Below are 12,389 nucleotides of genomic sequence, written 5' to 3'. Positions count from 1 at the left end.
CTTCTCCCACCTCCTCTGAGCAGTGCAGGGTCCTGTTCCAGGACTCGCATAAGCCAGGTTTGTGCTCAGCCACCCAGGGACCATGTAATCCCCCACTCAGGTCCTTGGAGGCATTATAGGGAAGCTGCTCAAAGGTGCTTGCAGGCGGACCGCTGAAAGGCCTCCTTGTAACCTTGTTGCTGATCAGCTTGCAAAAGCTCATCTATATAAGCAATTCCTAATTTTTAAGAGCATTTCATTATTGTTTATGGCAAGGATTAAATTGTCACAAACCTCAAGTGTCTCCCTGTAGCCATTCAAGGGAAGAAGGAGTCCTATTGCTGCAAATATAAATGTATTTGTACTAGGATGAACTCACTTTTATATTTCCACTAATATAAACTTTCCTGTCCTTGCCCTTAACAGCCAACCAGTCCCGAGAGGGGTTGGTTTGTCCCACCTTTCGGAGGGAACCCGTGGTGGGTGTATCTCGCTGCAGCCATCCCTGCACTGCTGGTGACTATCCTCATCTTCATGGACCAGCAAATCACAGCTGTCATCGTCAACAGGAAAGAACACAAGCTCAAGGTGGGTGTTCCTCAGGCCTGGCATGCGTGCAAAGAGCTAGCCTGTGCTGGCTCTTCACAATATTCTGATCTTTCCTTGCAAGAACTGTGCTCTTCAGGTGTAAACATGTGAGCATGGCAAAGGAAACCATTGTATTATTTATACACACAGGCTGTTCAAAACTTCTCTTGTAGACATACTGATCTAAACAGTGCCTTACTACCTTTTTAGCCTTATTACTCCTGCAACTATATTCTTGGAAGCAGAACAGGTCTACCTCAGTTAGAAGGCTGGATGAAGTTCATTTCAGTAGCTACCAGCTCTGATCCCAGGGGTGTAATTTGCCTTGATAATTCTGCAGGACTCTGCCATTTGAAGAATTAAAACAGGGAAGAGAGTGTACGTCTATCCACAAACACACAGTTATGTGTTTGTTCACTTTACTTGTCCATCTGGCATGCTCTGCTCTTCCAGTAGGAGATGAGAAATCATTAAATTAAACACAGTCAGGAACTGGGGAGAAAGAAGTTTTATGTCCTTCACAGTGTCTGCCTGAATAGGGTAAATGCATGCTGTCTGCTTCGTCCAGGAAACATGGCTATATATATTACCGAGAGTATTCATCCCTTTGAAACATGTCCCTAAGTCTGATATCAAGAGACACCTAGGAAGGACAGGATGTCTTCCAATGAGAATCCTTGGCAGACTTTCTTTCTGGCATTTTTTCCAGCAAGAAATAGGAAAGCTGCTTGGGCCAGCATAAGGCTCTGATTTCTGCCTTACAGCTGCTGTGCAAAACTGTTGGGTTTTGGTAATGCTGGTGTTTCCAAACAGCCATTCACTTCACAGACATAAGAAACTAGTCCCAAATTCAAGTTCAGCTGACTCAGACCTCTCCTCTAGCATCAGATGGCTCCTAGCACCTAATTTCCTCCTGCCCCCTTCCTCCCTCAAAGACACTGGCCTACTACCTGTCATCTGCTACTGTTTTTAAGGAGAGGAAGCTGCCTTGTGATTGTGGTCAGCTTTCTTCCTCCATTTCTGTCACACATATAAGGCGATACTTTATGGATCTGATTTTTCCTCCCAGATTTCTACAGTTCAGCAGGAAGGGGAAAAGGAAGTTGGCCAGAGGGAATCCAGCAGTCCGGGGTCTCACTCGTAGGGAAGCCTATTGAGGGAGGATGTTTCAACATGAGCCATACCTATGACGGGCAGAAAGAGCTGGGCTGGCAGCTTTTCCTGCCCTGTTCGAATAATGCCTTGAACCCTGATGCTAGCCTGCATACAGGGGAGTTCAGAGTTCAGCATGGATACTTTACCTAGCTCTAATTTTTGACTAGTGGCAGGGTATCCTCTTATGTGGCCATGTCAGGTAGGAAGAGGATGGAAGTTAACCGTGGAGTACATAGATTGCCATGCATGGATATGCAGGCAGCACCTTTCGGAGCTTAGGCTTGCTGCTGGGAAAGCTGTGTACACCGCGGGAACCTGTTTGCTCGAAAGGGCCTCCTTCACTCAGGAGCTCAGGTTTAACCTGAGCCGTGACCTCACTTTTCTTTGGACTGCACTGCGGTATTGCGTCGGAGCCAAAATCTATCTCGCCTTATCAAAACGGGCAAAGTTTCCCTAGATCTGACAAGCCCCTATTAACATGTTTATCATGTAAGGCGATCGCTGTTGGATGTGCCAAGCGATAGGCAGAACAAGGTCTCTTTGTGCACTGGCCGTCCCTGAGAGAGTGCAGCATCTTGGTGTGGCTGCAGGCTGCTCAGAAGGAGGTCCTGGAGCTTTGGGGCAGTTGTGGGAACCCACTCTTGACAGCTATGGCAACAGATGGCTGAAGCAGGACAGCCAAGCTGCTTTTACAGTACTGTAAAATGAAAGAAATGAGCTGAAGACATTTTAGATACACCAAAGGTATGGCCACAATTGGATGTTTTTTAAAGAGCTTTATACCCGTTGACATATAACATCCTAGGATGTAGTAATGTTTTTAAAATAAACTTTCCAAACTGGCGCTACACAGTTTTTCGTGCCTGTAGGGTTTTTTCTTTCCCTGCACGGTCAGTTCTGTTGAAAAATACTGAATTCCTGTAAAAGAAGACTCTCCCTTCCTGCTGACAGGAGACATTTCAAGTGGCCTAGACTGTGAGAGTAAAGACTCATTCAAAACATGGGTAATCCTGGGTCATTATTTAGATATCAGTTTTATCAGTTATTTAGAGAGCTATTTGTCTTGGAAATGCAGCTCTCCTGTCAACCTAGCTCATGTTTGAAGAGGAGGAGGATGTCCCAGTTCATGTGGTCACTGTGGGCACTGGACAGCTGACACAGGATTTAAGACCATCCTAGGACTGGCCTGGAGGAGTGAGTGAGAACAACAGGGAAGGGGAAAGGCTTGGTAGGCAGTGGGAAGTGCTGGCTGAGAGTCGTGAGGCTGGTTTGAAACTACCATTAGAACATCACTTGCTGCCATCTGGATCTGGGCAGACATAATGAATATTGTGCCCACATCTTCCTCCCTCAAGGGGAGGCTAATCTTTACCCTGTCCTTGAAGCACACCATTAGGTGAAGGTGACTGGGGAGGGCAAGGTACAGAGCAGATTTCTGCCAGCCTGCCAGAGGGTGCTCTTAGTGCATATTCACTTTCTGCAGGTGTCTTATTTCCTCACCCTGGGCATGTGGGTGGCTCTAAGTTTCCTTGGTGCGGCCTCAGCTTTATGTACAGTTTAGCTCTCATGATCTGGCCTTCATGCTGCTGCGCAGACATAATTATACCCGCTCCAGCCGGAGTGAAGGTGGGGAAGGCAGCAAAGGGCTGAAAACCAAACATAATCTTCTCCTGGGCAGAGGGCACACTGTGCTCGCTGTGAAGGCCTCGTCATCATTTGTCCTTCCTCCCTCGGGCTCGTAGTGTCAGGGCCTTCCTTCCCCAGGCGGTGAGGCAGCAGCGCTCTCGGTGCTCGGCGACGGGATCGCTCTCCTTGTGGCTTTTCTGCTCAGTGGGAGGAAAAAACAGGTGATTTTCCTGCCTCTGCTAGAGCGAGCTCTATCTGAAGACCAAGCTTTTGTCTCCTGCACCTAAATAAGCAGACAGTTCTTTTTCTTTTCTTTTCTTCTTTTTGTTTTTTTTGATCCCCGGGGGAATATATTCACTGTTCTTCCCCTGTGAGGAAGAGGCCTCGTCTCTGCTCAGTTTATAGACGCTGAGCATGGTTATGGTATCAGCACTCTGTGTACTTTTTTAGTAGCAAAGTATAAATATTCCAGCGAAGTACTGTTTAATATAAAAATGTTTCCTGCTTCCTTTGTTACTGTTGCAAGAACATGCTTTTGTTTAAGTGCAGGTTCTCTAGTCCTTCCCTGCTATTCTGCACCAAAAAATGCCTCAGTACACAAAATCTACCGTAGGCCAAAAAGAGGATTTTTTTTTTTTTTCATATTAGTGCCTTGTTAAAATATTGGCAGGGTGTCATTGACTCACCATCGAAGTGGTGCTGGCCAGCCAGCCAAGGTAAGCAGAGCACATACTAGGAAAACAATGAATACTATTCAAGTCGAGCAGGGTTGCTTTCCCTCCTAGGTCACCAAGTAGGTCCGACTCATTTGTTCTTGCCAATAAAATCAAATTGAACAGGTTTGAAAAAACTTTAATCTTCTTTAAAATATCAAACCTTAGAGATCTCTCTAGTGTTTTTCTAAAGGTTGCTTTTTTTGGTGGCGCTTCTGTTTCTTCACTTCTACTTTTGACGTTTGTGACTGGCTGATTTCCTTTCATAGTCCATTAAAGGATTCAAAAAATAAATAAAATTAGTAAATATAGGTATATATAGTTTGGAAAAAGCTTTTTAGGGTAAATCCACCCAGTGTTTTGCTAGCAGCTACCAGCTGGTTCTGCTACCTCTCCAAGGCCATCTTCTTTCTTTTAACATGACAAATAGCATGTAAACCTTGCAGGTGTGACAGTGAGGACACCCACCCGGAGAAGATGGTGTAAGAAGTGGACTAACATGCCTTCTAAGTCTGGGCACTAAAGGAGCCTGATCTTAATAAGCCCGGCTGGAGGCAATGCATGTTAGGCTGGGCACAAGGCCCTCACCTGGACTCCCTGCCATGCTGACTGCATCCATATAGCTTCCGGTTAGCACGGACAGAGCAATGTCAGCTGCTTACTAAGATTATTCTTTTTCCAATTTCAGTTTCCATAGGAGTTTCTCATCAAGCCATTTTGAAGATCAGAGGTCTTCAGAAGGGAGTAAGGAAAGAGGGCAGCTTTCTTCTTTTGATAGTGTATGAGCCCATCAACTCTTCTTGTTGCTTTCACTCACAGGGCATAAACTTGGGTGTCCAGGAAAGTGCCTCCAGCCCCAGGCACAAACAGCAATGACAAGACCATTTGTGCAGTCCTGACTGTGAGATCCTGCAGTTGCTTCCTATTCTAAATAAACGAGTTCAGATCTTGCACTGAGATATGAAATGGCAAATGTTAACTTATGGCAGGCTCCATATATCTGTAAGATTGCTTTCAGGTAGACTTCATTAAGTCATTATGCTGAGAGTTGTTTTACGGCAGCTGCTTAAAACTAAAGTTAGGCTTTAGGCTGGTTTTATTAAAGAGTGGTTTGGGTGCTTAAAGCTACATGCATATCCAGGCTGTCACTCACACAAACGCAAGATGATTTGGCCCACAAAGGTACTGTTGTAGTTGCTGATGCCAAATGAAGAAGCCTTTGTAAACTGCAGGAGCTGCTATACTTGTAAAAAATCAAGGGTCTTTAAGGAGGGATCATGAACAACTTTTTTCTCCATCCTACAGAAGTGGTCTCTGACTTTCAAAAGTGCTGCTGGCCCCCAAATCCGGTCAAAATTAGTGGGAGCTGTTGATGTGCCATGTTGTTGCAAATCAGGGCACTAGAGAGCACGAGGGAAGCTGACCCATACAAATGCACAGCTGGGGAAATCTTGCCCTTCCCCTATGTCCAGAGAAGTCCTGTGTACCTGTAACAGGATCAGTGGGATAACAGCTCACACCATTATAAACTCTTATCTTGCTTTTCAGACAACCTTTCCATGCACTCACACTGTCCAAAATCCCTTGTTGCCGTAACCGTCTCATGCTGTGCAAATGGGCTGTGCTGTTTTTGCACACGCTGCAGGGAAGCAACAGGGAGTTGGGATGGTGCTTGGCCCTTGATTTCTTGCCACCATGTTACCTCATTGAAAAAATGGGAACACTTAATTATAAAAATAGAACTATATAATGGGATTTCATTTTTGTTTTTTAAGAGGCAACGCGGAGCTCCTTGAGAATACTGTAAACCCATTATAATCAGGAAATATGTATATTCTGAGGGCTTGCTTATAATGCTTTCAAGATTTGATGTGTAGCCCACCTAGTCTTTTGGGGTGACCGTGGCTCCCTCTGATTGTATCTGACTCATGGCCTGCTGTGTCAAGTCACTCGGTAAGGAGTTATTTGACTGGTTGCAGGGCTTGCACCGTACCAGCTCCACTTCCAGGTACTCTACAGGATCTCGTATGAAAGGTGCTTTGTCTCTTCCCAGACTGCTTGCCAGTCTGCTGCTTTCCTCTGCTTACTGCTGAACTCACTTGTATTGTTTTCGGAGCTTGCCAGAACTGTAACGCACACCTGTGTTCCCTACCGATGCCGGTAATTCATCCTTTACGGAGCAAGGTGTCCTGCTCTGCTGATTTCTTATGAAAATTTCTTTCTCTTAGAGCAGGCCAAGCTGTTGCCCACAAAATGGTGTAAAAGGAAAGGCTGCTTGGTGGTTGTGCCTCTGCCTCTGTGCCAGAGCCTGGGATATTTGTACATATTAAGAATAACTAAGCTTAAGGTTGTCCGTCTCCCTTCACAGAAAGGTGCTGGGTATCATCTGGATCTGTTCTGGGTGGCCATCCTTATGATTATATGCTCCTTTATGGGTCTGCCCTGGTATGTTGCTGCTACTGTGATCTCCATTGCTCATATCGACAGCTTGAAGATGGAGACAGAAACTTCAGCTCCTGGAGAACAGCCCAAGTTTTTGGGAGTGAGGTACGTCAAACCAAAAAAGCCTTAACTGCCTTGTTTGCTCGCTAAGATCAGAGTTTGTATTGTAAATGGTCTTGCTTCAACAGGACAGATGCAGAGGTTCAGGGGAAATAGCTCTTAGATTTGCAGTAAAACTTTAGATTGGCCGTGCTTCCTAGAGGCTTTTTTTGTCCTCAGTGGAAATATCCACTTAGAGGTTTATCTGGAATAGTCCTGCTGCAATTTCTCTTTTTGAAAAGGAAGACGACTGTTGTACCATGTGTGTGTCCGTGTCCGGGATGGAGTGTGTGCAAATGCATCAGAGAGTGAGCATGAGGGGAGGAAAAGCAGGAACCTGCACACTGCGCTTCCATTTATGTGTCTACTTTGGGCATCCGCATTTCAATACACAAATCTTCACATAGCGAGTTCTGGTGCTAATGGGACACTGCAAAGTTTTCCTAAAGAATTGTGCACTGCTTTCTTGGTATTTCCAAACCTGCAGTGCAACTCTCTGGAAGGTCCTGGGACAAATCCCCATGTGACTCTTCAGAAGTTTATTCAGCAAGATCAGAGCGAGTTTTCCAGTGTTTGGGAAAGGAGATACGTTTGCTACAGATTTCTTTGCGAGTGGGAATTAGACAGGCAGTTGCTACAAACATAATGGTAAAAAATTAAAACTTGTTGTGCCTAGAGCAGTCAATTCTGCTTAATCAAGCAATTAATTCTGTATTCAGTTGCCTTAATTAAGTGGTCTGAAGTGCTTTCAATCGGAGCAGCAGCACTTCCGAAAATCAGGCCACTTATTTAGGTGGTTAAATTGAAATTTAATGGCCTAACTTGCAGTACGAAGAAATACTGCTGGCAGAAGTATTTTCAGATGTTGGGAGCAGCTGTGGGTTCCTGTTAGGGCAAGTGTTCATTACCCCCACAAAGGCTCAGGCCAGGGGATCATGACCCTCCTTTGCACGTGGTGTGCGCGGCAGTGTACAGAACGGTGCAGGACAGCATTTATCTGACTGTTGGAGTACTACGACCAATATGCAAAATATGCTCCTTTTAGTTTAAGAGTGCAGAGCTAGTGATTTATTATCTAATTGCGCGTTATAAAAACTGCCGTGCAGAGAATTTGGTCTGCTAGTTAATGGTTTTTGATGTTTAACATTTAAACACACTCACCTTTACTCAGTAGCAATACTCTGTTGATCCACAAACAGTGGAGCTAAAAAAACATATGAGCACAGATTTGGTGTGTGAAAAAAGACGTGTATGAGGCCTGGTTGCAAATGATGCCTGCCTGATGCTGCTGGCTTGTTATTGCCAGCCACCACTGAAAATATGGCTGCAAAATGTCAGACTTCTTAGGGGTTTTGAGTGCTCTTGAGAGGGAATAAAACCAGAATTAAAGCCAAAGCCCCACTGTTAATCCATTGATTTTATTTCAGGGAGCAGAGAGTCACTGGATTCATTGTTTTCATTCTGACTGGTGTGTCTGTATTTATGGCTCCCATCTTAAAGGTAAGCACGTTATGTTTTCTGCTTCCTTCTCATCACTGTGCTAAAGGACAAACAATTGGCCAATGCCACAATAACTCTTGGCCTGTTTTTATACCACTAAAAATCTTGTCATTGAAGCATGGAGAAGGAGATTAGTGAGAATTACTGATGCAGTTTTATAGTTAGTGGAAACTTAAACTTTTTAGAAGGAAAAAATAACGTATCTGTAGCTTGCTATAAAGTAATAGTGACAAATTTTAGGGCTGATGTTTTGGGGGCCTGTGATTTTTATTTTTTATTTCAAGGGTTTTCTTACATGTTTGTGTACAGTAAGTTGTGTTTTATTTTGTACTTTATGCTTCTGCTGTGCCAATGCTTTTATGGAAAATACATTGTGGATAAAGTTTGAGAGCCTATTGGTGATATCATGGAAGCATGGTTGGCAAGGCAATAGAGTTGCTCTGTGGAAGACACAGGTTAACAGATAAATATGTAGTCAAGAAAAGTACATTTGCTTTTATTTATATATATATGTGTGTGTGTGTGTGCACATGTACATTTGTATGCTTAACAAGTGCATGCATCAGGTACATGCATACCCAGACAAACCCGATCACTGATGTACTGCTCTCGTCAAGTGGCTCAGCATAACAAGCACATAGTGTTGGGTTTGCCCCTGCACATGGAGCCTTGTGTGCTGAGCCGCTGTGAGCAGCAGGAGTACAGCCTTACAGCACTTTCTTCAGGACAGATTCACTCCTAGAAATCCGCAAACAGCCAAAAATGGCTCTGTTTTATCGCTCTAGAAGAAGCTGTCAAGTGCAGAATTAGGAATATTTTCTACACCATGTGCCACAGGGGTAGATCTGCTTGGGGCTTTTTTTGGAGGAGGCAATATAGTCTGCAAATATCTCTGCATTTCTCATGCATCCTGAAGTCAAGCTGTTTCTAGAGAAGACTAAAAGCCCTGCAAACATCCTAGCAGGCACCAGTCCTGTTACGGTAGAGGGGAGCCCGGTTCCTGCAATATGCATGAATTGCCACAAGCACATTTTCAACAGCTTCTATACACACATGAAGAAAATCTTCCTTTGGTCCTTACTTGTAGGCTGCATGCATGGCCCATCGAGAGGATGTACCTTAGATGAGCGAGAATACACAGCACTGATGGCAGTGAGTGGGGCCTGCAGCTGGTGGTGTTACTCCATGGGTGAAGTGCTGGCCTAAAACCTTTGGGACTGTTGCCAGTGCCTCAGTGGAGCGGGATTTTTGCCCTGCGTGGTGCAGGTGCCAAGGCACACACCTCCACAGTATGAGGTTCCTGCAGCTCGCCTGGCTTTTAAAAAGCGCCAGCCCAGCAATCTCAGCTGCGTTCTTCTAGGCTGGCTCCTCCTAAAGTAGCACCTGCTTTGTCCCTCAGAAGTGCTGCCCAGCTCAGCAGTATGGAAAGCATGTTTCTGTAAGCGCGATAAAACACAGTTTCTTAATCTGATTTTTTTTCTTGTTAGTTCAGCCAAGATTCTGGCCTGTTGTGCTGCCGATGCTCTTCCTTAGGACTCAGTTCCCCACCAGCACCATTTCCTATAGGCAGGTAGCTATTTTCCAAGGTCTGAGATTTATTGGAACATAACCACAGAAAAAAACCTCCTTAATAGATCATTAGTTCATAGATCAAATCTAGAAAATCTGCCTATCCATTCTTTGTGCAGGATACTGCCTTTTCCAGGGGTGATTATTTAAGGGGTCCTGAGCATAGGCCTACGATACAGCAGGAGATTTCAACTAGACAAATCCATCTCCATGGATTCGTAGACTGAGGGCACGAGAAGATGTCAAAACAGTAACATCCGTTACCACTTATAAACAGTGGCAAGATGTGTCTTAACTCGGTGATGAGGCAGACGAGTGTGTGGAGGAGCATCCCTGGAGAAGGCGAACAAAATTTTGGTCCAGAGAAGGTTCAAGACTAAGGGGGCTGGGAGGCACAGTTAGATGTGAGCCTGAAGGGGAGGAGACAGGGAGAGAGCACTGGTGCTCCATGTGTACAGAGAGGAGAAAAGAGGTTTAATAAAGTCGGGAGTTTTCCTGTTCTTGATTTCTAAGGTTGTTTTACAACTAGCCATCTTTTTATTTCTTGGTTATGGTTTACTTCACAAGCAGGCATTTCTGTGCCCTTAATTTATCACTAATTGTATTAATTTTGGTTGTTAGTTCACGTGACCTTTCCTTGCAAGATCTCTCTTGCGCTTTTGCACTGGGCTATATTATTTCCTTTGTTATTGTTTCATTTGTTAATCATTTTTCTGCGCTTCCCTAAAGAATGCGTATGGGGTAGGCCCTCATGGGAGGATGTTTGAGGATAAAGCATCACACTCCTCATCCATGTGCCAGCAGGAATTGCCTGGCAACGTTTCAGGACCTTTAACAACCTCCAGTGGTAGGGGCTCCTGCTGTAAAGAACTGCTTTGCAAAATGCATTGAAAAGCCTATAAGTCTTCTCATGCCAGCTGCAAATTAAACAGTAATGTGCCCAAATTCAATAAAACAGTCAATCCACAGAATAATCCCATCCTTGTTTTTTTGTGGGTGTTGTGGTGTTTGTGCTGTTTTTGAATGTCACTGATCTTTCTACTCAGTTATGGCAGATCTCTACAGAAACATCCTCAGCCCTACTAAGAGAATGACAAGCACTTTCCTATAAATACATTTTTAATTCTGTTGGCTAGCAGCAGGTTTGCTCTGAATCTCCAAGCCAGCAATCCCATAGTCAGCAGATACTTTGCCAGAACAAAATCTTCCCAAGTGAAAGCACTGCTTGCTACTCTGCAGGATAGTGTGCTGAAGTTTCACCTGTGAATGATTTACAGGATTAATTGTCATGAAATAGTGAGATAATATTTGGAAATCTTTCTTTCTTTCTTTCTTTCTTTCTTTTTTTCTTTCTTTCTTTCTTTCTTCCTTTCTTTTTTTTTTTTTTGAGCAATAAAAAGGAAAAGAGTGGGAAAAAAGGGAGCAATAGGAATGAACTGGAAAGCTAAACTAGAAAGCTACCCAACTTGCCGGAGGAGATACTGTCTTGTCTGGTCTAATCCCTCAGAGCAGTGAGGGGTTTGAATGCCTTGGGCATGGTGGGCTAGGCGAAGCACGCAGTGACTCCCCATCCCTCCCCACTACTGTGCACAGTAATGGGAGGCTCCTGAAGCCAGGCTACAGAAAAATCATTTGGCTTTTAATGTGAAATACAAATGCAGCTCCCTCGAGGAAGCAAACAAAGCCAATGCAAAGATAAATTAGCAGTCAAGAAGCTTGCAGGAGATGATAGGGAATGAGACTCAGGTGAGGAAAGGGAAAAACCTACCCGGCAAAGCTTTGATCTCAGACGGCATTGCGCACGTGCTCTTGGTGACTACAGTGCTTGTGTCCCTGAAGTTATATGGATGCAATCAGGATCAATGCCTCCGGGGCTATTCGCATGGCACTATGTTTATTACCTTGTAAACGGTTAATAATGTAGTGGAGAATACAATAAAACAGTAAATTGTCACTGCGTTATTGGCCTCTAATGTGTTACATACCCAGGTCGGAGAAGCGAGGTGCCTGTTGCGGGAAAGGCGGCAGAGGCGTTGGGCGTGCTGCGCCTGCCCTGCCGTGGCAGTCTCTGGGCACTGCACCGCGCGCTGGCCTCCCGCTCAGTGGTGGCTGCCCAGCTCCTTCTGTTCTTCCAGGATTCAAATAAATCGCACAAAGGGCTTTATTCAGGTCCTGCATTCGATTTGTGCCCAGGCATTTCCATTCACATCACGCCACGCTGGCTGCACACAGTTCTGTTGTTCAGCCGAGGAACTCTCTCCCCTTTTGGCAACAGCGCAGTTGTTTTTGCCATTGAGGAGAGCTTTGTGCTTTGGGTTGGCGGAGCGTTTTTTTCTGGAGGAGCGTTTTTATCTGAGGAGCAAGTGTGGTGTTACCATGTGCAGGTGTCTGTGGTGGAGGGAGGCTTTCTCCTTTGCTTTTCTCCGCTTGCACGCTCCTTGCTAGAGGAGCCCGGGTGCAGTGCCGAGGGGACGGGAGCGCTCTGTTAGGCCCGCAGGATACGGAGGCCAAGTTTCAATTGACATGAATTTGCAAAGCACTTAGGAGCCCTTGGATGAGAGGCAGATGTGGCTCAAGTAGCTGAGTCAGGCATGTGGCATGCGAGGGGAGGATTACAGTGGCGTTCGTTGAAGTGGGGAGGAAGGTGCACTTAGTGGTGGCTCCTTTGCATTAAACCTTGCGAGTCGTTTGGCAACAGGGCTGTTGTGCCCCTGCTCA

General features: G+C 45.1%; 1 protein-coding gene across 1 annotated transcript in view; it reads left to right on the top strand.

Moving 5' to 3' along the window:
* The window catches only part of SLC4A4 (solute carrier family 4 member 4), a 198,358-nt gene that overhangs the window by 172,518 nt on the left and 13,451 nt on the right, over positions 1-12,389 (top strand). The window contains exons 18-20 of the mRNA XM_067297497.1: positions 406-567; positions 6,430-6,608; positions 8,030-8,102. Of these exons, the coding sequence (XP_067153598.1) occupies positions 406-567; positions 6,430-6,608; positions 8,030-8,102 (414 nt within the window). The remainder of the gene's footprint in view (positions 1-405; positions 568-6,429; positions 6,609-8,029; positions 8,103-12,389) is intronic.

Source organism: Apteryx mantelli, chromosome 5 (genome assembly GCF_036417845.1).
Source record: "Apteryx mantelli isolate bAptMan1 chromosome 5, bAptMan1.hap1, whole genome shotgun sequence".
In the NCBI taxonomy this organism is placed as follows: domain Eukaryota; kingdom Metazoa; phylum Chordata; class Aves; order Apterygiformes; family Apterygidae; genus Apteryx; species Apteryx mantelli.
Note: the sequence above shows the minus strand (reverse complement) of the source record. Positions and strands in the feature narration are given on the sequence as shown.